Source organism: Phacochoerus africanus, chromosome 8, assembly GCF_016906955.1.
Source record: "Phacochoerus africanus isolate WHEZ1 chromosome 8, ROS_Pafr_v1, whole genome shotgun sequence".
In the NCBI taxonomy this organism is placed as follows: domain Eukaryota; kingdom Metazoa; phylum Chordata; class Mammalia; order Artiodactyla; family Suidae; genus Phacochoerus; species Phacochoerus africanus.
This window is the reverse complement of record NC_062551.1, coordinates 76,409,783-76,437,259: the sequence shown is the minus strand read 5'-3', so window position 1 is coordinate 76,437,259 and position 27,477 is coordinate 76,409,783. Positions and strand designations below refer to the sequence as shown.

General features: G+C 50.6%; 1 protein-coding gene across 1 annotated transcript in view; it reads right to left on the bottom strand.

Annotated features, from left to right (window-relative positions):
- The window catches only part of IGSF21 (immunoglobin superfamily member 21), a 259,892-nt gene that overhangs the window by 121,405 nt on the left and 111,010 nt on the right, over nucleotides 1–27,477 (bottom strand). The window contains exon 2 of the mRNA XM_047791144.1: nucleotides 27,217–27,329. Within this exon, the coding sequence (XP_047647100.1) occupies nucleotides 27,217–27,329 (113 nt within the window). The remainder of the gene's footprint in view (nucleotides 1–27,216; nucleotides 27,330–27,477) is intronic.

Sequence of the window (27,477 nt, the reverse complement as noted above, 5' to 3'; positions counted from 1 at the left end):
CATACATGTAAAGCGTAATGCACTGTCATTGCAAGTGGCTTTCACATGCACTCTCTCTCCCGATGCTATTAGAAAGTCCTTCCGTGGGTCTAATGCCCATCCTGCTTGCTGTGGTTTGGTAAAAAGCTACGCATTCCAGGAAATGTAGGCGAGGGCCTCCAAAACTGGGAAGGCGTGACGGGTCAAAAGGAATAGAGAGATATAAAGAAAGCGCATGTCGTCTTTAAAAAAATAACTTGCTCCACTTTAAATGGCTGTTCAGAGTAAAGAGAGTAATTTGCTTGACTGCCCCGGCCCATCAGCTTATCACTGAGGGCCTGGCAACTCCAAGAGGGGAGGATTATGCAAATAGAAATCAGCTTTCAAGAAAGTGGGCTAATCCAATATTACCGAGAGGGCTGCATCTGAGAGAAAAGGGAGAGCAACTGAGATGGGCGAGGCGCAGACACAGTGAGGATTCCAGGCAGGATGCAGGGCAAAGAGGCTGACTGGAGAGGGTGCCCTTGCTGGCACCTGATTCAGGGCTGTAAAAAAGGGACCTGGACTCCAATTCCCTGATACTCAGAGAAGGAGGGAGAGGGGATTGGGCTGGGAGACAGAGAAACTCTTTATTAAGTTATTCACTGCTGGAATGGCCCCTTCTCAGAAATCTGCTCAAACACCAAGAGGTAAGTGTGGTATCAGAAAGCTTGAAGCTTCCTTGCTGAGCTTTCCACATAAAGGCAAACTCACATTCATGAAGCAAAGCATAAGGTCAGATCAAGACTTTACAGCCTCCTAGGGAAATACCCAGGAACACGGGCCACCTCCAGGATGGTGCCTGAGCGAGGCCACTTATCTAGAAAACCTGGGAGCTGGCAGCACCATGGACAGCTCCCAGAGGTGGTTCTGGGAACTTGACTGCTTTGGTGACCTGGGATTGTGACGTAGGGATCAGCATTAGGTTTTCTTTGGGGATACTGGAGGCCTACTATATGCTAAGCCTTTCTGGCTCCAGCAGTGAAGGCAAACAATTAAGCAGGAAATTCAGATTCACTTTGATAAATGCTATGATTTAGAGAAAGCAAAGTGGACCTTTGAAACTCAGAGCAGAAGCATCTAACTCTGACATGGGAAGGGAGAGAAGATTTCCAAGATGAAGGAAGAGTCAGAATAACCCGAATGAGAGAGGAGAGTGAATCTGCTCCAGGGAGAGAAACAGCATAGGCAAAGGACTTGAAGTAAGGGAAGGTGGGGCTTATTTGAAGAGTTGAAAGAAGGGGTGTCTGGAACACTAGGTAGATCTGGGTGCAGGTGGTTGGAAGATGAAGGGGAGAGGTGGGCAGGGACTGGGTCCTGTAGGGCACAGAAGAGAAAGACTCCATCCTGAGGCTTTATGCAATGCGATGACATGATTATTTTTGCATCTTGAAAGTTCCCTCTAGCTTCAGGATGGAGACTGTACTGGGGCCAGGCAAACCCACACTGCTGGGCAGGTCAGGAGGTGACAGAGACTCTGACTAGGATGATGAAGGAGTGGGCTAACAGGTGGGGCCATGGGATGGAGGGCCGTGGACACACTTGAGAGAGATTTAAGAGATGGAATTGGCAGACTTTGAGAGAGACTGTTTAGGATGGACAGTGAGATGGAAAGAGGGCTTAAGGATGATTCCTAATGTATAAGAAGCAGGGAGGAAGAAAAGGAATACAGGGTGGGATCAAGAGGAATTACAGGAGAAGGGAGAGGGAGTGACTTAGAACAGAGACAGACCGAGCCACAGAAATGAGGGCAAGTTGTGTAGGGAAAGGGGAGGGCCATGATAGAATGATCAGGATACGGAATCCTAGTCTTTGTTCTGTCACCTGCGTGTCCTGCCAGGGTGTGTCAGTGTCTGTCCACGATCATGGCATTGCAGCAGGACTGCATAGGACTGTGAGCAATACTGAACTTGACAAAAGCTGTTCTGCCCATCAGGGACATCAAGCGGGTGGACCCTGAGCACGCAGCTAGGGAAACCTGCTTCCTCCAAGCCTCAGGCTCTCACCCTCCAATTCGGATGCTGGGACATTTCTCCCTCCATTTCTCTACAGAGGAAGGGGCTGGAGACACCAGAAGAGCAGGTCTGGGTAAGGCCGGGCCTGATACTGGTCCCACAGTCAGTATGTTTTGCTTTGTGGAATTCAGAGCATCTATCGCTTGACCAAGCCTTGAGGGAGATGGGTCGGGTGAACTAACTTCTCCATTTTCCAGAAAATCCCAGCCTATAGCACTGAGGGCCCAGGGTAAGAAGGACAAGGCCACTGGCTCAAAATAAGTGCTAGATGAATGAGTAGGTGGATGAATGTGTGGGTAAGTGGATGGATAGATGGATGGATGCATAGGCGGATGGATGGATGAGTGGCTGGGTGGATGGAGAGATGAATAGAGGGACGGTGAATACATGGATGGATGGTTAGATGGATGGATGGGTGGATGGGTGGACAAACATCTGAATGATCATCATGCTCTTATGATCTCTAGGCCTGGACAGAGCTTCTTTGAAGTTTTCAGAGATGATACAGAGCCACCAGCCCTGGGCAGCCTATGTCCAAAGTAGTAGTGTAGACTACAGCTTATTTGGTGGTTGCTGAGAAATTCCAAGACCATCAGCCACAACCTGACAAGGCCACCGGACATGCATTCCTTTGGGAATAATGGTTTCCAGGGGCACTTGCTAGAATAGATTGGAAGACATCTGACAAAAGGAACCGGGGCCTAGACCAGGTTGGTTTAATGTGGTAGGTCTTGATCTGGTGAATCGGTGGAAAGATGGATGAATGAATGGCTAGCTGTCCAGAAAGAGGGACATGGGGACCTGTGGGCTTCAGATAAAGACAAACTCTACCGGTTTCACACCCCCATCACTTAGAAAGTGCTAGTGCAGTCCTGAGCCTGTACTAAGAAAGCACCCCCAAATATTATTAATTAGTCCCCATGCACCCTGCTTTGCTTCTGCAGGGCCCCTTACCCACAATGCTCTCTCCTCTCTCTCCACCTTTCCCCTAACGTTACTTAGCTTTCACAGCTCAGCTGAAAGTCTGCCTCTTTCAGGAAGCCCTCTTTGATCAACCTTGCCCCATTGCTTTGCGAGCTCCTAAGGGGAGGGAAAGACTCGAGGAGTCCTCCGGCCTCTCTCTGTAGCCTTCAAGGTGGGAGGGGCCCAGTCACTGTCCTTGGTTGTCCCCATCAGAGGAAGCTGAGAAGGATGTCCTGGACCCATCAGTGCCTGCACCTCCCTCTCTCCCCCTATGCCTCCTGTTCCAGATAAAATGCTAGTAATAAAGTCATGTTGAACTGGCCTATCCCTTTAATTGGTGATTTGGCAAAGGACAGATTCCCTGCTAAGCATTAAAAGGCTTTAAAATTCTCTTTATTGAACTACCTCTGAGATCCTGTGCAGGATCCCAGGTATTGGCAGGATCCAGCCTGGAGTTGCCCTGGGAGAGACCACGGAGCGATGAAGGGCCCCCTGCACCTTCTAAGAGGCTGACGGGATGTAGCCAGAAGCCTGGGGTCTTGTTTGATGCTCTAGTGTGTGACAATTCCCTCTCCAGTCCCCTCTAGGTTTGACCCAAAGGAGGTTTGTTTCCAAAGCAAACAATGGAAGCCAATTTAAGGACGTTTGGGTGCCAGGAAATAGTGCAGCCACTCAAAGGGCTCAGAGAATCTGGGCTTGCTGTGGCTTCTGATCTCTGGACGCAGAGGCAAGGATACTCAGTAGCATGTTGCAGTGAGGCCAGGGGGAGTCTACCTGGTGGATGGAGATGCCAGGGAAGGCCACCTGCTTCTTAGGGACGGGAGAAGCATTCCTTATGGTGGAGTGAGCTCCTAAACATCTCCTGACCCTGGAAAAGATCCTGATACAGAGTCAGCACCCAGGGCCTGGGTTTAGGATGAAAGGAGGCTTGGCAGTTCTTCCCGGCAAGTCTTCCCATTGGTTGAGCATCTTCTCAATTCCAAGCTCTGGGCTTAGGGCTTTTTATCTGCACTCTCACCCGGTCCTAATAACAACATCATGAGCTGCCTTTTCTAACAAAGGAAGTCTAAAGTTCAGAGAGGTTCTGTAACTACCTCAGGATGTATTGAGGAAATGACGGAGGTAGGATTAGAACCCACGGCTTTTTTTTCACAACCCATACATTGTTTCTCAGGAGCATGGAGACCGGAACGGGAATGGCAGCAGGCTTGCGCAAGCCCCTTTCACCCCTCTTCCCTTCTTCCCCTTCCACTTAGATCTCACCAGGTAGGGCCAAGAGAGGAACTTTGCCTGGGCATTTCCCCAGCTGTTTGCACTCTTGGATTTGCTGGAAAAGAAAAAATCCAGAAGTCACTTGATCGCGCAGAGAGCCACATGGGGTATGCGGACCCGGGCCCCGACGCTGGCCCCTGGCCTCTCCTTAGCTCGTGATGACCTCTACAGCTGGGGCAAGTCCTTAGTCTCCCCAGGGCCACTCTTTCCACCTGATAAATACAGGAGGTGGTCTTGGACATCTATAAAAACCATCCCAAGGCTAAGGCTCCAGAGTCTTAGGATCATGTCTTTTAAAGGCATTGGACAGAGAAGATCTCAGCCTTTTGACCCTATGGAATCAGAGAAAAAGATATTTGGGGACTTTGATCTCATCCTGTGAAGGAAAATTTAAATGTTCCAATGGTAAGGGATTAGAATAAGAGCGATCATTTAGACGGGGCCTCCTGGTCCAGCATAATACAGGTATCGTATTACTGCTACAGTATCTGTCCAATTCTCTGGATCCCCATCACCACCAGCCATGCCTAGGCCACCACCATCCCTCACCTGCAAGAGCCTCCTAACTGTTCTCTCCATCCAATTCCTGCCCTTAGCAGAGAGAGTTCTGGGTGATCACCATTTAAATCTGTGTTATCCTCTTCATGAGCACCTGGTAAAACTACATTTCCCAGCCTCCCTTGAAAGTTGTGTCATGCAGCAGGGCTCTGGCCAACAGAATAGCAACAGAAATTACCTAAGCCACGTAAGCCACTCCCAGAGTGGCCCATAAGAACAATCACATTACTCCCTTGCTTTTGTGCCCTGCTTTGGTGATAACCATGTGTGATGAGAGCATTGAGCCACAAGAGGAAATGAACCTGGATTCCTGAGTCACTTCATGGAGGAGGACTGCCTTGGCAAGGCGAGATTCCCTTCCACCTTTTTGTGAACAAGAAACAAACCTTGGTTGCATCAAGCCACTGAGATCTGGGGGTTATTTTGTTAATGTAGCACAGCCTAGGCTCTGCTGACTCATACAATCTCTCGTAGGGCATTTTCTGTGCAAGAGCTAGAGGATTATTTTCATAGCAAATTTGAATTCTTTTCAAAACATACTGCTCCCCACTTGAACTCTTCATTAAGTCTGACATTACACAATGAATAAAAGCTGCAAAGTCCTGTGTGACCTCTCTGACTCGTGTTCTCTCTTCCCTCTGCCCCCGTGTCCCAGGCACCCATCTGATCCCTGGGCAGTGTAAGCAAGCTCAGCCCTTCCGTAGATGCCCTCCCTGCCTGGGACCCTCCTTCCGCAGGTCTTTGCTTGGCTCCTCCTTGTCACACAGAGCTCAGCTTCCATGTCACTTCCTCAAAGGCACCTTCGCTGACCAGCCAACCTCAGAAGTCCCAGTTATTCTCTATCACATCATTCTAAATTATCTACACCATACTTATCACCGTCTGATACTTTGTTGCTACTTCATGAATGAATGGTCTATCTCCCAGCCCACCCCACTAGAGCAGGGAGATTGTTTGTCTTATTCACCACTATATTCCAGTGTCTAGAAGAGTCCCTGGCATATGGTAGACACTTTGTTAAGTGCCTCTGGACTGGGAACATTAACTTTTATAGCTCTGCAAGGTAGGAGCTACTATCCCCATTTAGCACAAGAGGAAACTGAGGCTCAGAGAGTTTAAATCCCATGAGCCTGGCTCTAACTCTGCAGACATCTTCTTTCTACTTTTTTTGCCTCTTTTGAAGGTATTTTAATTACATGGGGTTTATGATCCAACACAGGGAGGGAAAGCTGCTCTGCCTTCAGGAATTTCTCCTCATTCAGCCTTTGCCCTCAAGGGTTTCCCATCTGATGGGGGAGATATGGTCTTTTTCTCCTCAAAGAACACCTGGGCTGCGGCTGAAGACAGAATCCCAGCATCTGAGAGAATAAACATAAGGGCTTTTACATGGCAACGTTTAGGTGTGTGCCGGGGGTCCAAGCACACACAAATTCATCAGGAGAGGGAGAGGAGGAAGGAATGAGAGAGAGAGAAAGAGAGACAGAGACAGAGTAAGAAACAGAGACAAGAGTGCTGGGCATCATGGAGCACCCGCACCTCCTGCCCACATGGAGGGGAGGAGAGCCGATTGATTGCCCATGGACTGGCCGGCAGAGGACAGAGATGCTGCCAAGGCTTCCCCCTGGCAACAGGAAATGAGGCTTAGGACACACAAAGGGGAGGTGTGGAGAGCCAGGGCCCGGGGTGCAGGTTCTGACCATTGCCAACTCCTGCACCTGTGGGTTTCCACTGCTGCATCAGAGGCCTGGCCTTTCCTCTGTGCATGGGTAGGGGGAGGGGGAGGCAAGATCTAGAACTTGAACGAGCGCTGGCAGGTTTTATTTTTTGAGGCTGGAACTGCTCTTCCCAGGTGGCTCTTGGCCGTTTCTCTGGTCTCAGCAGGGATAGGGTCCAGGGTGAGGGAGAGGCTGCAGCACAAAGCTGGGCTTGGGTTGCAAAGAGGCAATCTGCTTGATCAAGCTCTCCAAGCTCAGAAAGGTGGGCCCGGATTCCCTGACCGATTTTGCATGGAGAGCCGCCCTTGCCAGGACCACCTCTGCATCTCCCCTCGCTTTCTCCACCTGGTGAGGTGATGCAGGCACATGCCCACCTGGATGTCACCTCATCCCCGAAGCCTCGTCATATTCCCCCACTTAGCACGTTACTCCCTCTGAAGGGTCTCCAGCAAGCCCCCTGGCCACTGAGCCATCCCCGGCCGTCCAACGCCCACTGGCAATGCCCGAGCTCAATGCCTCCATGACTGCTCTCCTGGATGGCTGCAGCAGCCTCCAAGCCAGAGCCCCTGACCTGCCCTGAGTCTCCCCAACCTCCACCTAGTCCCAGTTGCTTTGACTTCGCAGCCACCAGTGATCCCACAGACCGTGCCTACCACTCCTCTGTGTGAAAAGGGATTCCCCTTTTTGCCTTTGGGGTTAAGTTCAACTGTTTTTTTCTTTTCTTTTTTCTTTTCTTTTTATGGCCACATCTGCCGCATATGGAATGGATGTTCCCAGGCTAGGGGTCGAATTGGAGCTGCAGCTGCTGGCCTATGCCACAGCCACAGCAATGTGGGATCTGAGCCATGTCTGCAACCTATGCTGTAGCTCACAGCAACACTGGATCCTTGACCCACTGATTGAAGCCAGGGATCAAACCTGCATCCTCACGGACACCGTGTTGGGTTTTTAACCCACTGAGCCACAGTGGAAAATCCAAATTCAAGCATCTTATCAAGACCAATACCCATCTTATCAAGACCAATACCCATCTTATCAAGGCCAATACCCATCTTATCAAGACCAAGCCATCTTATCAAGACCAATACCCATCTTATCAAGACCAAGCCCCACTCACCCCTTGAGAGGCTTTCTGCTTCCTTGCCTCTCCCCCATCTAGACCCCAGCTAGATGGCCCACTTGGATGTGGGGTGCCGCCACATCCTCTCCCATCTTACGGGGCCTGCACAGGCTCTCAGCCAGTTGACCTCATTCTTCAACCCTTAGCTTCTACTTTCCTTCCCTGGGAAGCCCACCCTGACCCCTCAAGCCTGGGATGGGCATCCACGCTATGAAGCCCCCCCATCATTTGGCAAGTGCTTCTGATCTAAGAGCTCTGCCACCTCCAAGAGAGAGCCTGCCTCATCCAGTGCTGTGCTCAGCATCTAGCACAGGGCCCGGCTCCCCAGGCACCCAGGAAATACTTGTTAAGTAAATGAACAGCATGGGAATGTTGGATGAATGAATGGTTTTCATCCAAGGCACCTGTTCCAGAAGATCTCGCCATGCGGCATGATGGGAACTTGTCTAACCAATACCTGTGTCCTGAGAACCATAAGGGCAAAAGCAAACACACTGAGCAGTTTCTCAAGGCCCCAAGAAGGAGGCAAGTTATCTGCCCTGGTAGCATTTTCCTAGCCCCCAACGCCCTAACCCTCTAGAAAGCTACAACTGCAAAGCTGTCCGGGTCTAATGGAAAATCCCAGCATCACTTTTCTACAAAAGCAATCTATAAATCCTGCTGCACAACTTTTTCCAGCGCCACAGAAACCAGCCTCCGACTGTCTGCCTAGAGCCCCCACATTGTGCAAAGTTTTGAGCCGTACAGAGGGGTTAATTCCAGCAGCTTGAAATGAATCACAGTGTCTCCCTTGAAAGTCGAGTCAGCAACATTGGCCTGGCTCCCACTGTGGGCTCAGCTGGGGGTGGGGGAGTGGAGGGGTAGGGGGTGGGGGGGTGGAAAGGGCCAGGGGGAGGGAGAAAGCCCAGACTCAGCCTGCAGGAAATCTATCATCCCAAAGAGCTGGCTGCCTCTCCTTTGGTGCATTCTGCAGGCATCCCCCTCCAGGGCTAGGGCACCATCTTCTGGGCCGTATAGACACCTGGTGCCTGGCCTTTTCCCTGGTAGCTCATATGCTCTATGGGCCTGGGCTGACGGTGAGCGTGTGGGAGGGGGAGGGGACGCTTGGGACGGAGCTCAATATTTTGAAGCACTCACTAAATTGGAGTGTAGATACTGAAGTCAAACCTCTAGGGTTCAAATCCCACTTTTTTTTTTTAACTCAGTGAATTTTATTACATTTATGGTTGTACAAGGATCATCACAACCCAATTTTATAGCATTTTCCATCCCCAACCCCCAACCTGTCTCCTTTGGAAACCATATGTTTTTCAAAGTCTGTGAGTCAGTATCTGTTCTGCAAAGCAGTTCATTGTGTCCTTTTTTTAGATTCCACATGGAAGTGATAGCATTTGATGTTTGTGTCTCATTGTCTGACTGACTTCGCTTAGCATGATCATTTCTAGGTCCATCCACACTGCGGCAAATGCCATTATTTCTTTCCTTTTAATGGCCAAGTAATATTCTATTGTGTCTATGTACCACATCTGCTTTATCCACTCCTCTGTCAATGGACAGCAAATCCCACTTCTTTAACCGACCAGTTGTGTAAACTTGAGCAAGCTGTTGCCTCTCTGTGCCTCAGTCTCCTCATCTGTAAAATGGGGACCAGAACAGTCCCTTACCCATTGGGTGGTTCTGAAGATTAAATGAGCCAACACATGTGAAGCACTGAGACAGTGTCTGGCCTACAGTCGGTGCTCAGAATATTCACTTCTATTATTATTGCTATTACTTGCTAGGCTCTGTGGTGAGCCAGAATGATCTCATTTTATCCCCGTATTACCCTGTGCTGGGGGCGGGGAGGGTATTACTTTTTTCATTTTCCAGGTGAGGGAACAGTGGCTTTGAGTGGCAGGTGACCTGCCACGCCTGCTGCAGGCTGCTCCCTGCTTCCGGGCGGTAAGGCTCACTGGCCAGAGCTCTGTGGCAACGGCAAGGAATTTGCCTCTTGCTCCATCCGTCACTGACCAGGCGCCCTGGAAATTCACACTCGAAGAAAAATGCCTTCCTTCCCCACCACCATCCAGGACGACAGAGGAAGGCAGTGGGTGGGACCATGGTGACAGGTGTCAGGTGGGGCTTTGATGGCCCAGAGGAGGAAGGGAACACACCTGCTTCTCCACCGCCCCCTACCCCAGCCCAGAGCCCCCGTCTTGTGTCTGGAAGCCGAACAGCCCTGGCCTCATCCTTGGGGCATCAAGCCTGGCAGCCCCTGTGAAGTGGAAAGTTCACATCCACCAAGCATCACAGGAGAACAAGAAAATGGCTAGAAATGGGGAGTCAGAAGGACCTGGGGGAGTTCCTGTTGTGGCTCAGTGGAAACAAACCCAACTAGTATCCCTGAGGACATGGGTTCAATCCCTGGCCTGGCTCAGTGAGTTAAGGATCCAGCACTGCCATGAGCTGTGGTGTAGGTTGTAGATGCGGCTCAGATCTGGCGTTGCGGTGGCTGTGGTGCAGGCTGGCAGCTGTAGCTCTGATTCGGCCTCTAGCCTGGGAACCTCCTGTGGCTGCAGCCCTAAAAAAAAAAAAAAAAAAAAAAAAAAAAGGCAGAAGCACCTGTAAGCCAATTCCATCCTGATAACTTATGGGAAATTACACATCCAAGCCTCAGTTTCCCCATCTGTACAATGGAGCTGCTTATAGCTCCTGCTTTGGGTGGGGCGGAGTCAGCTCTTAGCTTAACTCCTGGCACTAAGTGAATCATCAAGAAAAATTCATTCTCCCCCGCTTGATCCCCAAACAGCTTCCAAATAGAGGCTGATGAATTTCCTGTAAACTTCCAAGCGCCTGGGGCAGGGGCTGAGCCTCAGAGCTTCCTGAGACCCCGGGAGCCCCTCAAGCCCATGGCTTGTGTGGGCAGGACAGCCCTTTGGTGCCATAAGGACACGCGAGTCAGGCTGCAGCAAACCTGCACAGTGGTTTGGTGTGAATTATTAAGAGGTTTCCCAAGCATGGGGCTTGGTGATGGGAGCCCATGCTGAGTCAGTCCTCTTCGCCTTCTCAGTCATGCCAGGGATGCCACAGCAAGATGCTGGCTGCCATCTTTGCAGGAAGCCAGAGGAAGCCTGAGGTGAGGAGACCACAGAGAGTGAGCCTGGAGGCTGCAGCCCTAAGCTCCACAAGGATAATTAAGCTGACTACTGTTAGGCAGAGGGAGATTACAAGATACATGTTCCTGGGGATGTGAGATGCTGGGAAGAGGGAGGGGGCCTGTCTGCACAATGATGAGATGGGTTAATTAGCTCAAAAAACCAAGAGCAGGATGACAGGCAGGAAGATGTGGGGCCTGAGGCTTCAAGAGTGCAGGGCAGAGCGGAGCCTGTCGGGGACTGGGGCGCCTACAGTCTCTCAGAGATGCTCATTCAGGGAGCAGCAGAGCATGGTCCACAGGCTCATCGGGGAAGCCTGGGACCACTGCACACTGCAACTACATCCCAAGCCCCTCAGAGCTGAGATGCCACTTGAAAAAAAAAAAAAAAAACAGACTGAGCTTTTTGTTCCTTTTTAGTTCAGATTCAAGAGCAAAAAGACGGACAGAGAGCTGGGCAGTTCAAGGCCAGGTTTCAGTGTTAGGGCATCTATCTTCACTTCCCCTGGGAGAAATGACTTTTGCATTTAAGAGGTCTGGCTCCATGTTGGGGTCAAGGTTAACCACCCCTGCCCTTGAAAGGGGAGAGTCATCAGTCAGAAGGTGGCTTGGCCTGAAGGTTAATAGTGTTTGAATCCTGATCAGAATCGAAATGGCTTCAGGACCTGGTTGGGTTCCTTCTGGTCTTCAGGCCTCTGTTCTCAACATGTCAGCTGAAGGGGGTACCCCAGCTACCTCACCCCACCAAATGCAACAAGGATAATCAAGGAAGCAGAGCCTGACTCGGGGCCTGGCACACAGTAGGAGCTCATTGTACACTTGTTCATGGATACATGCAACAGATCTCAAAACTGTAGACAAGAAAGAAAAATGTCAGCTGAGGGAATTGACTGCCTGAAGCAGACAACGAAAGCTACCACATGCTTATTAAAGAGAATAAATGAATTCATCTCGTTTGTAGGATACAAGATAAAGCTACAAAAAAATCAATTGCATTGCATGCTTACATCCCAGAGACCCACAGAAAATCCAATGAAAAAGATTCCATTTATAATAATAAAAAATAAATACTGAGAGTTCTTTTAATTTGGGACACAAGACATTTGTTTAAAGAAATTATAAAAACCCAATGGAGGCTCAAAATTAGGTAAACCATCAACATAATTCATTACACTAGTAAATTAAAGGAGAAAAACTATATGATTATTTCAATAGATTCTTAAGAAGCACTTAATTAATTTTTCTTTATAAAAACTCTGGGTGAAATTGGAATAGAAGTAAACTTCCTTTATATAACAAAAATAGTATTCATTGGAAACCAGTAGCAAACAGCATGTGCAATGTTAAATGCAATCCTACGAAAGACAGAAATAAGACAAGGAAATATTTTGCAAGCATTCTGGAGGTTTTAGGCAATGGAATAAGGCCACAACCTATAATAAATTCAATAAGAACAACACCAGCATTTGTATAGTGCCTGGTACTGTCCTAAGTTTATTGTGTGAGATGAGTAATCTGGGGCACAGAGAGTTTAAGTAACTTGTCCAAAGTCACACAGCTTTTAAGTGGCAAAGCTAGGATTTGAATCCCAGTGGTCTAGTGATCTGGTCCCAGGATATGTTTCTGTTTTCTCACCACATCCACAGAATGTGGAATTTCCTGAGCCAGGGATTGAACCTGAGAACCCAAGCCACAGCAGTGATAATGCCAGGTCCTTAACCACTCAGCCACCAGGAAACTCCCACGGTATGTACTTTTATACATTATGAGATATTGTCTCGCAGGTGTTAGAAGAGAAAGGTTATTATTTGCAAATACTATAGTTACGCAACTTTTAAAAATCCAAAAGATTGAAATTAAGCAAAAAAGCCTATTAGAACAGACAAGTGTTAGTTAGATGCCTGTATACAAGACAAACATGCAAACATCACCAGTTTTCTTTTTTTTCTTTCTTTCTTTCTTTTTTTTTTTTGCTTTTTGGGGCTGCACCCACAGCATATGGAGATTCCCAGGCTAGGCGTTTAATCAGAGCTACAGCAGCCAGCCTACACCACAGCCACAGCAATGCCAGATCCGAGCCGCGTCTGCAACCTACACCTCAGCTCATGGCAACGCCAGATCTTTAACCCACCGAGTGAGGTCACGGATCAAACCCACGACCTCATGGTTCCTGATCAGATTCGTTTCCGCTGCACCATGACGGGAACTTCCGTCACCAGTTTTCTTTATTCCACTAGGCAGAACCTCCACAGCAGTACCTTGAACCCTGCCTGGGACAGAGTGGGCCCTTGATAACTATTTGTTGAAAGATAAATCAATAGAATACAGCATTATTTGGAAAGGCCAAAATAGTTCAGCCATGCGGTAGGATTTCTTCAAGGGATCCACTGAATAACTTCCCTCCAGACTCCAGCTGTTCCCTCTCCAGCACGTGCTCCCACCTGCAAAAAGCCCTTCAAACCAGTGACCCCTGCCTGTCCCATCTCAGCCTGCAAGCTGGGTGGATCCTGGCACACTGCTCATGCTGGAGGGGAAAGGAAAGTGAAGTCCAAGTTCGAGTCTCGGCCCGCTCCCCTTTTTTTAGGGCCACACCTATAGCAGAGGGAAGTTCCAAGGCTAGGGTTGAATCGTCTGTGACCTACGCTGCAGCTCCTGGAAACACAGGATCCTTAACCCACTGAGTGAGGCCAGGGATCCAACCCACATCCTTATGGATCCCAGTTGGGTTCTTAACTCACTGAGCCACAAAGGGAGCGCCCCAAATCAGCTTCTCTTAATCCAGCCCTCCCTCTTCCCTAAAGGTACTCAGAGTTTTATAGGACTGTTGGCCATGGATGGAGGGCTGTCCTGTGGCCTGTGTTCCCAGGAAACTAGAGTGTCATCAGGAGGGTTAACAGGTGAAAAGCACTTCCCGCACGCTGGCATCTGGCAACAAATGGTGTGACTTATTGTTCAAACTGGGATAATTTTGACAGGTTGGGGCTATTATCATCAGCCCATTCTACAGCCACTGATGTGGAGGCTGAGACAGATGACAGAGGAAGAGGCAAAGCCTGGAACTGAACCTAGATCTTTCTGCCTCCAGCATCCCTTCTGCTAGGGACCTCCTCACTGCTGCAACCAAGCAGGGCCCTGCGGGCATCCTGGGCACAAAGCCCCCTGTTTCTTGTCCATAGGAAATAGGGCTCATTCAGGCTCCGTGCCTTTCCTGGGGGCAGGTTCAAACAGTTGCTACTCAGGGAAGGCCAGGGATGCAGAGAAACAATAATGCAGCCTCAGTCAGGGTCATGACTCCTCAAGGGATACATACAACAATATCCTTGAGTTCTTCAGCAGAAGTAAAACCTTCAACATATCAAAGATGTTAATTACTTGATGAAGCATCCTTCATTCCAGAAAGAAGGAGGACCACCAGAACCAGTCCCAGGGCCACTAAACACCAGCTTTGAAGAAGGCAAGCTTTGCACCTACCCTGATCCTTACCTGTGGCCCTATTTTTCACTCCAGTACTATAAGACCACCTCTTATTCTCTCCCTGAGGGGGCACAGGCCTTAGGGCCTTAGCCTGCCGTGGCCTCCTTTGCCTGGCAAAGCAATCAGCTATTTTTGTCCCTGATTGTCCTCAGCCTCCCCCCACCCCCCATCTTTCCCTAGCAACCGATGGGATTTCCATGGGCCACCTTTTCCTTGCATGTGTTCTTGCCTCTGCCAGCCATGCCCTTTGTCCCCTCCTCCTTCTGGAACAGCCCCAGACTAGGGTCCTCTGTGACTCTGCGACATCCTGTCTCTCCCAGCAGAGCAGAGCCAGGGACCCTGTCTGAGTGTCGCACCCCCAGCTCTGCACAGGTTTCCTGTAGGTGTTAGTTTCTTTCTTCTTCTTCTTTGATTTTTTTCCTTTATAGGGCTGTACCTGCAGCATATAGAAGTTTCCAGGCTAGGAGTCGAATCAGACCTAAGGTGCCTGCCTGCATCACAGCCACAGCAACATCAGAGCTGAGCCATGTCTGCAACTTATACCACGGCTCACAGCAACACCAGATCCTTAACCCACTGAACAAGGCCAGGGATCGAACCCACATCTTTATGGATACTACTCAGACTCATTACTGCTGAGCCACATGGGAACCCCACTGTAGGTGTTCGTTCCTTACACAAAGGAAGGCAGGCTGGAGGGGGTGAACTGGAGACTTGAGTCCAACCCCCAGCTTCAGACAGGACTCACTCCTGTTTGTCTCTGCAGATCCTGGCTGACCTGATTTCATATTCACCGAGCACACCGGGTTAAAGGGGAATGTTGAAACCACTTAAGGAAATAAACAGCTTTCCAACACCCTCAATTATTTTAGAAGCACCTGCTCACGTGTAATTAATGTGCCAATTAAGTGATTATTATAACCATGAAAGCAGGTCCCCCAAGATCCACCACTTGACAACACTTGTTTTGACTCATCCGAGTTACTCCACCGACTTGCAAAATAATAATAATAACAACAATAATAAGCGGATCCATTTCTTGAAGGATAGTCTCCAATCTGGGCCAGCCAAGGGCTGTGTGCCATGCCTCGGAGAAGCCCCAACTCTGGATGGTAGCATCATACGTTTTCCCACGTTCACGGCAGGGACGGGAGCAGCCGCCCTGTGTGAGGGCAGCATGCCAGAAGGGACGTGGGAGGGGAGAGTCCTGTCCTTTCCACCTGTCTGCTCGGCTCTGCGCGTTTGTCTTGGGGTAGGTGAACCGTGTTGCCTGTGCCAACCCTGCAGGTGGAAGCAGTGTTTTCCCTGGGGTCCTCCTTCGGCGCTGACAGCCCCCGCGTGGATGTGTGCAGCCACCTCTGCAGACAGGTGGCTCTGGCTGTGTGATGATGAGGACAGCCCAAGGTGGCCAGCCCTGTCCTGCCCCCCCAACCCCGGTCCTCTCTGGTCACCCCATGTAGAGCTAAGGGGCTCTCCAAAGGGGGAGCTTAATGGCCCCTGTCAGTTGTGTGGACCTGTCTGGATGCTGAGAAGGTTGGGCTGTAAGGGGAAGTCAGACGGGTGGGGAGACCCTGCTTTGCCTTAGTGTCTGCCAGGCTTGGGGCCAGTTACGTGACCTCTCTGAGCCTCAGTGTGCCCAACCCTAAAATGGACAATGGTGCTGGCATCAAATGGTGTCTGGGAGGATCCAGTGGGGTGAAGTCTCTGACACAGCAGCAGACCTAAACCATAGTGGTGGCATTCATGATGAGCAGGACGATGCAGAGAGAGGTCCCCCAAGCCAGAGGGGTTCAGCCCTTCTGAGGGTTCAGCCCTGGGCTCGCCTGTCACTTGGTGGGAAATCCCCCCCCCCACCTCGAGGATGGAAGTTATGGTCTTCAGCGGAGCCTAAAGAAACAGCCTCGCTTTGGAGCCAGAGAGCGGGTTCCCAGCTTGCCCCAACCCCTCTTTAGCAACACAACTTAGAGGAAGTTCCTTAACCCCACCTAAGCTCCGTCTCCCGGGCTCTGACATGGGAATCAGAGGGGCCAGCTTGCAGGGCCTTTTCTGCCCTTCCCCGGTCCCTCCCCTCCCCTCTCTCAAGCCTCCTGGGGCATCGTCCTTCATGGGAGCACACGGAAGTGAGCCTGGAGAGGTGCAGGGCCAGACCAGGCAGGCCTTGTAAGGCAACACCAGGGATTCGGGTCTTTGTCCCAACAGCAATGGGGAAGCCTCGCTGGTGAGTTTCAGGCAGCCTAACACGTGTTTTCCAAGGTCTTCGGCCATGGACTGCTCATCTGGATCTGTTCTTACCAACCTCCTTTGCCTCACCCCCCACCTCTCCGCCCCCAGGGGTCTGCAGTCTCCTCTCCTTGGCACGTTCACTCGGGCGTGGGGCACCCACAAGAAGCAGATCCCAGAACACCCACAATCACCCATCTCCTGTGTATCTAGAATTTTCTGGATACCTGGTGTCCCACACCTGACATGAGCCAGGTTGGCTGGAGGCTCCATCTGGACCTTGCCATGCTGGCATCGCTGGGCAGCTGAAATTGTCCAGAGCTGAAATGGACAGTGTCATCCTGCTCTGGGCTCCCCTGGGCCAGGACGTCAAAAATCCTTTCTATTCTATTTTTGACAGGTGGCCACTCCAATATATGCTTAAACGCTCTCGGGGTGGGGGACTCGCCAATCCCCAAGTCACCCCATCCACTGTTAAAAAGCTCTAACTGGGAGTTCCCGTCGTGGCGCAGTGGTTAATGAATCCGACTAGGAACCATGAGGTTGCGGGTTCGGTCCCTGCCCTTGCTCAGTGGGTTAACGATCCGGCATTGCCGTGAGCTGTGGTGTAGGTCACAGAAGCGGCTCGGATCCCGCTTTGCTGTGGCTCTGGCGTAGGCCAGTGGCTACAGCTCCAATTCGACCCCTAGCCTGGGAACCTCCATATGCCGCAGGAGCGGCCCAAAGAAATAGCAAAAAGATTAAAAAAAAAGCTCTAACTGTGAAAAATTATTTACCTCATCAACTCAAGAATTTACTTCTATGTCTCTAAGGGATTCATTCATTCATTCGTTCACTCATCCTCTAAGCTATGTGCTCAGACACAAGCAGGGCACCTGGTCCTTACCAACAAGGCATTACCATTCTGGAAGGGAGACATTCAGCTATTATAATGAATCCCCCTGTTGCGAGTGCTTGGCTAGTAGACACCTGCCCTTTGGGGGGACAGTTACCACAACTTCAAGGAAATGTTTATTTGACAATCTTTCAGGCAGTACCTGTTGCCCTGCTTAACTACAAGCTCCGTAAAAACAAGACCCCATTGTTGTTCCTCAGTGCTCAGTTCCCAATGCTTGGCACATGGTAGGTGCTCAAGAAACACCTGCTGAAGAAATAAACATGTGGGTCCAGTGGGTTAAGTCACTGGGTCAAGTTCTGAGTATTTTAAGAATATTATGAGATTCTTGGGTCAGAGTGGCATGAGGAAGAAGACGGAAGGGAAATAAGGACGGGGACAGGTCTCTGAGGGTGACATGGCAGCTGGCCTGGGAGGGCAAGTCAGAGTTTGCTAGGGGGAGGGGGGAGGGCAGGGCAGACAGAGGAAGCAGCAGGTGCATCAGTTTGGAGGTGGGACAGAGCATTCGCTCGTTCCAAGAACCGCAAATAGGCCATATGATTCCAGTGGCGGGCCCATTTGGGAACGTGGTAGGAAGCAAGGCTGGAGAAATCCAAGTTAATGGAGCTTGAATCAAGGACCCTGCATGCTGGGCCAATGACCTTGAACTTTGTCCTTGAGGTGAGGGAAGCTCTTGTGAAGTGTGGGGCAGTCATCGTGTGTTTTAGGAAAAGGCCAGATGGTGCCTGTCTGCAAAGGGGCGACTGTGTGACTGCCCTGGGGACATGTCTGAGTTTCCAGGGTAGAGGACAGAGTCACCCTGCACCTGAGGACGCACCCAACACAGAAAAGGGAGGGAGGCAGGAGGAAGAAGGACTTAGGAAGGAGGAGGATCCTGACCCGGTTTTCTGGGAAACATCTCTCAGTTCAGTCAAGCTCTTTTCATTTCATTGGCCTGGAGCCGAAGTTCGCCTTTAATCCTCCTCCGACAAGTTAAGCCAGCCCCCTTGTCATTTAAAGCCAGCAGGGCTAAACCAGGCACAGTCTGCTGGAAATCACACCCCGGGCTTAATACGGCTACAGAGTTCACGGGCTCAGAGGTCCCGATGGCAACTCAGGCCAAGATCTCCAGCCTTTATGAAGCTCAAGCATCGGCCCCGGGGGAGCACCTGGCCAGGGCCGGCCTCTCCCCGCCAGCCCAGAGCCTCTGAGGGAGAGGAAAGGAAGGTGGGAGGTTGGCTGCAGATGGGAAAGAGAACACCCTATAGAGACCATCTCACTTCAAGTATTCACTGATGAAGACCCCGAGGCTCAGAGAGGGGAGGTGATTTGTTCGAGGTCACACAGCAGTAGATTTTGCCCTCAAGCCTCTACTCTTTTCTGCACATTTGGAAGGCGAGGCCAAGCTCCCGTAGCCTCTAAGTGAAGTCACCAACCCCTCCACCCAGATACCTCAGCTACCAGAGGGAGAGAGGGTCTTTTTTCACACCATCCAATAGGAGAGCCTGTTACTGGTATAGTCTGCATATGCTCCAACAGAATGCCTTGTTACTTGGGCATCCTCTTGGCCCCCCACCCTACCCGCAGTCCAGGAGCTAAGTCTTCTCAGCCTGCCCTGAACGCTTCCGGGAAGAGAAATGGTCTCACTGCCAATATCAGAAACCTGATCTTAATCCCCCAAAGAGGATAGAGTTCTCTGGCCAGAACACCTTCCCTGGTGCCAGAGAGAGAGTGGTGAGGTGCTACCAGAGCCAGCCATCCCTTTCCTCCGTCTTATCTCCTTCTTCCATCCAAGGGTGTGTGTGCGCACATCCGGGCTGACCGGCCTGAGGCGTCTGGATGGAGCCCAACCTCTGCTGCTCTTCCAAGCTGAGGGCAGCACCCCTCCCCTCCAGGCCCCCGGGAAGCTCATAGACCCTAGGCCTTCTGTCGCAGCCCTGCAACCCCCTGATCTTCTAGACCCATCCCAATTTCACCTGTGATGACGCATTCCTGGAGGGAATGAGTTCCTGCCTCCGTTTTACCCTCGCAAGCCGTCAACACCTGGCTGCTGCCGTGCTTGAGCCTTTTGGGGGTGTCACAGACCCGTTTGAGACTATTCAGCCCCTTTCCCCTGAAAATGCACACAGCATACTTTGGGGGGACCCAGGCACCCTAGAAGTCTAGACACCCACTCCCTAGGGATTCAGAGGTGAGACAGCACACACTAAATAAGCAGATAAACAACACCCAGCCACAGAAGTAAAGACAAGAGCTATGCCGAAAATACTTGGTGAAAAAATGCTGAGAGAACATAGCAGGAAAGATCTCTGAATTCTGCTTGGTGAGCGAGGTCAGAAGGCTTCGCAGAAAAGGGAGTGAGTAAGACTTGGCCAGGCGGAAAAAAGGGTAAAGTGACATGAGCGAGGCCTGTCCCCCGTGCTGGGATGATGGAAAAGGCTTTCCTGCCTGCCTTCTTTGTTTCACACAACCCCCTGGGAGATGCGATGCGCAAGTCTATCAAGCCCACTCTCCAAATGGGGAAACAGAGCTTTCCAATTTAACGACGCCTGGACCGGAGGCTCTCCCCTGGACGGACGCGGGTCCGCTGTCTCCTTCTTTCCATCTCCAGCCCTGTGTACTGCGCCTGGCACTGAGCGGAGGTGTGTGAACAGCTGTTGTCCACAGGCCACTGAGGTAATTGGATAGTTAGAGCTGGGATCTTTCCTCCAAATACCAAATGCATTGCTGAATCACTTTAGACCCCCCTAAACTATCTGGGAAGCCCCTTTCACATTCTCCGGGAGGAGAGCGAAGCTGCCACCAATTCTGGATTGCAAGGCTGGGAAGGTTTGGCATAGATAATGCACTTGGCAGCTTATGAATGACATGCACATGGAGAAGGGCCAGTGAGAAGCAGACATGTCTTTATGCTGTCTACAAAGGTTTGTCCAGAAGTTCAAGGTCAAATCCTTTTAATCATCAAAATCTCAAGGCCACACCACTTTAAGGAAGCAGCTCTTGTCCAGGATCCCGGGGGCTCCCCGTTGCCAGATTCATGGATATTTCTGGGTCCTAAGTCATCTCGCTGCAGCATTGGGTGCAGCTGGTTCTTCCGTCTTTCTTGAATCACTTTCTTCCTTTGGGATCTGGGACACCCCATTCCCCCACCATCCTTCATATCTTGCTAGCAGCTCCTCCTCGATGTCTTCACGGGCCTCCTTTTCTGTCGCTAAGTCTTGAGTTACCCTGGTGTGTGACTGGGGATAAGATTACGTGTGGGACATTCTTCATCAGGAAAGGCCGGTCCCTTTGGGAGGCCAGGGCCAGGGCTGGAGACCTAGATGAGGCAGCTCGGTCAGAGGAGCCCTGGCTCTGCGAAGGAGGCCTCTTGTCTTCCTTAACCCCTTCCTCCTCCAGACTTTGTAGCTGCGAGGCCTATGAACCCAAGATCATGATATGGGTCCCGGAGGATAGCAAGGAGCAGCCAGGTGGAGTGGCTGCCAGGCTGGGCTTTAAGGCCAAAGGGGGTCATGCAGCCCAGGTCCCTGGGATTTGGGCCCTGGTCTCTAGTGAGCAGCAAGAGTGTACCGGACTTCTTGCCCATATGGTATCATTGGACTGTCATGTCCCTTTACGGTCCTCATCTTCTGTTTTGTCTCAGACAACAGAACATTGTCAAGGACTGAGACTAAGGGAGAGCCAACGCCAGCAAAGCCACTTTGAAATAACTCCTCGCTTCGGGGACAGCTAAGATCCATCGACACGGTTTAGCTGTGTGAGGACACGTCCAAGAATTGAATCCAGTGAGTTCACCACCTTAACCACATAGCAGCAAAGAGTGCACCAGCTTAAAGTGTTAAGGCAAGACAGGCGGTAGGATGGAACGCAAGGAATCCCATCCTGGTGATCCTCCCCAAACACCTTCCCCTCTTGTTCTATAATTTCCCTCCTGGATCCCTTAAGCTACCAAGAGAAGCACGAGGACAATGGCTACCATTTACTGAATAGGTCCCATAGTGAGCTTTTGTTGGGTGGAATAAAAGGATTGCGGAGGGAATGGGCTTGTTTGGCAGGCCGACATTATCTCATTTATGCCTACAGTGCCAGTGCTTTTGCCTGCCTGATTTCAGATGAGGTTTCTAAAACACAAAGATCAAGTCACTGCCTGAAGTCACTTGCCCTGATTGGGTTTGCAGGTATTTCGATGTTGACATCCTCATCCTCTCTCTCTGCTTCCCCCTTCCCAGCTTCCAGGCTTAACCCCTTTTTCTAATGGCCCAGAGCAGCCCTAAACCTCACTGCAGAGGCAGCCAGCAGAGCCCCAAAGTAGGAGCTCACCCCAGCCAGGGAGCATCACACAGGGGGAGTCGCGACTCAACAAACACCCAGACGCATGTTCCCCACAAGGTGAAAGAGGCGAGATAAGGAGCTCCTGAAAGTGACAGCCTTATCACTGTTTGTAGACCTCTTTCTCTGCTATCTCACTCTGTGGTTCTCTATTCTGTGGCCTTGTAACCTGGGCTTGGCACAGCTCTTGGGAGCAAATTGTGAAGGAAAGAGAGGAGACAAAGGAAAGATGATAAAAACTGCCATGAAAGGTTAAACTCCCATGATTCTCCGTGGCTGTTGAGTGGATTTCCATGATATGAAAAGACCTTTGGCTTTGCCTGCTGGGCAGGTGACCTCCAGGTGAGTGAGTTTAGAGTGTGTTTCCTAATAAGAAATATTCCTTTCTCCCCCCTACTCCACAAAGCCCCCTGAGTATACAAAGACTTACGTTTGATCCGCAAGCCGACAGATACGATCAGATCAGCTGTACACAGAGGCTTACCTGAAGCAGAAGCAGGCTACCTGGAGTGGTCTCTTAAAGGTACTTGTGTATTTCCAGCTCTAGCATTTGTTCCCTTAACAAATATTTACTGAGGTGAGTCTCTGCGAAGCGTAATGGATATAATGGGGGGAAGTCATGGCTTTTCTGCTTGGATGCTCACAGCCCAGTGGACAGACAGGTGTTTTGACATAACGAGGTAAGAGGTGGCATACAGACCCCCAAAGAGGAATCATGGAGGAAGACGTATCTAGAACCTTTGGCAGAAGTCAGGGAAGGCAACATGAACTGAGATATGGTCTTTTTGGAGAGCCTCGGTGTCTTCAACTGAACAATAGGCTTAATAATAGTACCACCATGAAAATTGAAATGCAGCCAGGTATGTCAAGCCCTCAATCTAGTGCTCAATAATGTTAGCCACTCAGATTAGTGTTAGCAGAATTACTGAATGGGTTCCCAAATATAGGTGGCAATGGATATGATTAGGTAGAGGATGTTATCAATCATTTGTTTTCTAGGACCAGGTCCCAACTGAGATGCTGAGACAGTTTGACTTTAGGACTGCCTCCTATTGGCCAAGTGTGGAATTGCACCCCTACCCTATTAGCCACTGTATATTTTCCAGGGCAAAATGAAAGCTATGTGCCTGAGCTCTGAAGAAACAGCCCAGGAAACTCAAATCTGGGAGGGGAACCCATGCAACAGTGGAGAAAAAGTGGGGAGATGGTGAAAAGACTGTGAAGCATCCCTAAGCTGAACAGGGGTTTGAGAGACCACAGTGATACCAGCACCTCAGGGGCCTGAAAAATCTCTTGACATCTTCTCTGTGTTTTCAAAGAGGTCTTTTGAGAATGATAGTCACTGCTTCAGCCCTCCCATTCCTCACAATCCAATGATGGCAAGTTACACAACAAATAACATTCATCTTTCTGAAATTCACTTTAGAGGGAGCTTGCCCAGAAAGATGGCTCAATGAGCAGTCACTGTTACTCCCTTGTCAGGAAAGTACAGTATATTCCAGAGGCTGCAGAAAAAATTTTCAAATACCTACAGCAGACTGTCCAATAGAACTTCCTGTGATGATGGAAAGGTTCTGTACCTGTTCTGTCCAATACGGTAGCCATTAATTATATGTGGCTAGTGAGCTCTTAAAATGCGGCAAGGCTGAGGAAATGGATTTCTAATTTAATTTGAGTTAATTAAATTTAAATGGATACATGAGACAGGTAGCTACCATATTGGACAGCACAGACCCAGGGGCTCTGATCATGTACATTTTCTTGAGTCTCGTCTAGAGTTTTGTCATCTTTTTCTATAATTTGGCCCAACTATGGGGCAAAGAGTCCAAGGTTCAGGCCCTGTCTACCTCCTCCTATTTCCCTGCCCACCCCCCCAAATGGTTCTATGACCCAAGACCTTCCCAAATGTTGAGCTGGAGGTCTTGTTAACTCCAGGGGTGTGGGGGGGTGACCCCTTTTGCTTCACACAATTCCATCAGCTCCCCCTATTTACCCAAAGAATCCAATCCATTTGCTATGCTTCTGAAAGCTTAGGATGACCCCATTGCTAAGATAATGTCTTTAGGACCAGAGGGGAGCCTGCTGGGCTTTACACATGTTTTGGGCCATTTTGTGCCCACTGGGCTGAGTGGGCAGAGGCAGCCTCGTCACAAAGCCCCACTTTTCCCTTCTAAAGGGATTGGCGACACAGCTCTGGCCAGGCCTGTGTAATCTATTCATTTCCTTCCAAGCCAGGCTCTGTAAGCTCATTCATGGAGGATGGGCAAAGGAAGCTGGGGAGGGAAGCAAACACACGTACAGAAAACAAACAACACTTGGCAGCTCCTTGTTTGGAGGGAGGGTGGACTGAGGGAAGACAGAGATGGGGAGCTGAAGCTATGGGGGCTTGTCTGGTGATGGGGTTGGGGGGGATTTAGGCTGGGGAAGGAGACTAGGGCTTCTGTTGCTGCTTCTTCCACTCCGCCCACAAGCCCCGCCCCGTCCTTGGCTCCTTGAGCCCCCATCTTGGTAAGCTCTTATCTCTCTCCATTCAGCTGCTCCCTGGGAAAAGAGGTGATAGGTAAGGGAAGGCCAGAGTGGCAGCAGGCACTGAGACAACTGGCAGCATGGAGCCACTTCCCTGCAACTTGCTTCCATCCTCAGCCACACAGACAGGGCCTGCGGGGCTCCCCTGGTCCCCAGGAGAGTATCAAGTCAATGAGCCCGCTACCGCAGTCCAGCTACAGAATCAAAAGGGCTCTAGCATTTGACTCCAGTGGGAAATTTGCATGTGATTTGCATACATCTGCATCTCCCCCCCATTCCAGACTCTCTCAGTCAAAGGATGTGAAATGAAATAAAATAAATTAATTAGTGCAGCCTACCGTCACCCGATACGCAGGGCCTGACACCGTAAGAGACGTAACTGATTTTCAAAGCAATCAATGTGATTGCAGGCCAGGATGGAGATGTTGGGGGTGGGGTGGTGAATGGGGGTTCTCGGCATTGGGGTAGAGAAGAGGGGCAATATTTGGCTGCCCTGGAAGCTGGGCATGCCCTCCTGCCCAAGCCGTATCCCCCATCTTCAGAGAACACAGAGGTGAGCCACGTGGAGTCTACTCCTGGTTTCCCACACCCAGCCCTGGCACTGGTGTTGCCCCCATCCTGTCAGCTACCTCTCTGCAGGGAGGTTTTCACCACTGATGTGGGAACATTCAATTTCAAACAAGAGTGAGGATAGCTGCTTCAAGGGATGGAGAGGCAATGAGGTGCCTACTGGTACTTTCCTGCCTCCAAGCTCCCTCCCACCTTCACTCCTATGAACTGTTCCCACTGGGTCTCTGTCTTTCTCTCTGCCACCTGGGCAGGTCTCTCACTACCCCTTACTCCTATCCCATCCATAGTGAGTAGAGCAAGAGATGCGGTCCCAGCCCCGCGTCAGCAGTGAGCTGGAGTTAATTTATCCCAGTCCTTCTGCCAGGTGCTAATGAGATGCTCACAGCGTGTGTCAGCCAAGCAGTTCCCGTATCATGTAAATACGCCTCTTAGTGATTCAGTTCATGGCACTATTTAACATACGCCTTGACTTTCTCTAGGCCGGTGGATCTATCCAGGATGGAAGCCTCGTCGAACGCTGGGGCCCTGCGGGGAACTGAATGTCAAGTTCACACCTGTGGGTTCCAGGCTTCTGCCAGCTTGGGTGGAGGGCCCTCTAGGTGATTCTAAGTGGGAGGGGCTATAATCCTAAGATGGAGAACAGAGAGTTTGCTTACAAGGAGCCCAAGTCACAGCGACCAGCAAAATATCAGCAACCAGCAAGGTCAAGAACACAAGAAGGACCAGGAGGGACAGGATGGGTCAAAGCAAGAAGGGACCAAAAGCAAGGAGGCTGAGGAGCCCAGTTCTGAGTTAAGGCTGAGTGGCAATTTCACCTAGAAGGATGGTCCAACACTGGGTTTCCTTGCGCTGTACCGCAGGCGTTAGCAGTAGCCTCGAGGAGCAAAGGGTGCGTTCTAGGTGCCTGATTGTCATGCTGCATCCACCCAACCCCCACTCCCACCCTCACCTCCTACCCCATGTGCTCCTTCCACAGCAGGTCTGCTTGACTGTGTCGCCCATTGGTCTCCCTTGAAGAAGGGGTGACAGAACTTACAAAGGTTAGAGAAGTATAGTCTAGATCAGCAGCTGGCAAACCATGGTAGGTGGACCAAATCAGCCTGCAGCCTATTTCTACATGGTTTTTTTACCTTTTTTCATGGTTGAAAAAAATACAAAAGGAGAACATTTTTGTGACATGTGAAAATTACATGAAATTCAAGCATCCATGAATAAAAGTTTATGGGAACCCACCATGCCCTTCCACTGACTCTTTGTGGCTGTTTTTGCACACTAACGGAGCCAGTGGTTATGACAGAGACCACATGGTCCCCAGAGAGGAAAATATTTACTCTCTGGGCCTCAATGGATAAATTTTGCCAACCCATGTTGTAGACCATGGAAGGGGAATACTTGGCTCAACCCATTCCCAAGTCGGCAGCCCCTTGCTCTGTGCAGATCTGAGCGTGACATTGCAGGAAGGTCAGCTCCTGAGACCAGCCACTCCCTCGTGGTGAAGGGAGACCAGGTTGGGATGCCAGGTCCAAACCCACTGATATTTCTATGTCAGTGACTAAATAAACCAACACTTGTTCCGAAGAGACCCAAAGCTGGTTGTCCTGTTGCCGACACCTGGGCCCTGGGCAGGTGGGCATCTGCTCGTCTCTGTCAAGACCCCTTCTCAGACCTCCTTAGACCTCGGGGTGCCAGACACCAGCACTAGTCCTATGTGTCAGATTAGGAGGTAGACTCGGTCTGGAATTTGATTTTTAAGAAGACAGGAAACTGTCCTGTTTTTGCTCCCTGCCAACAGCATTGCTCAAATCCTCCCACCTGAAATTCTACCTTGCAACCCTTCCTTCCTTAGTTACCCTGCAATCAGGGACAGAAGGATTCCTAAGCACTCATACTTGGTACCAATAGGGTTTCCTGAGCACAAGGCCATATTAGGGATACAGAAGGGGCCTGATCCTAAGGACAGAAGAGAAGGCTAGGCCAAGGGATTGTGTGTGTGTGTGTGTGTGTGTGTGTTTTAGGTCCACACCTGCAGCATATGGAAGTTCCCAGGTTAGGGGTCAAATCGAAGCTATAGCTGTTGGCCTACAGCACAGCCACAGCAACACCAGGTCTGAGCCGCATTGAAACCTACACTGAGACTGCAGCAACACTGGATTCTTAACCCACCAATCAAGGCCAGGGATCAAACCCACATTCTCAGGATGCTAGTCAGGTTCTTAACCTGCTGAGCCACAGTGAGAACTCTGGATGACAAAGGGGTCTTTAAGGAAGGTTTCAGCAGAGGATGGGGGCCTGGCAGAGGGCGCAGGACAGCACAGGGCTGGGTTAGAGCTGAAGACATAGCCAATCCCACAAGGGCCTCCAGAGGGGCTCTGGGGACCCTACCCTCAGCCCTGACGGTTGGCATGGAGGGGCCAGTAGAGGTGACTTACCCGGTACCACACGATCTCACGCATGCGGCCGTCTGTCTTGAAGTTACACTTCAAGGTCACAGCATCACCAGCCACCACAGGTGGGAGAGGCTCAATGTTGACAGTCAAATAGCCTGTGGAAGGAAGGAGAGGAGCGTGGTGAGGGCATGAGCTGACCTGGAGGGCGGGAGGGAACCGGCACAACCATAGGGGGCGCTGTTTGCACTGTAGTCTGAGTGCATGGTGACTGTGGGCCTGAGTGGAGCTCATCACCGTCTGCTT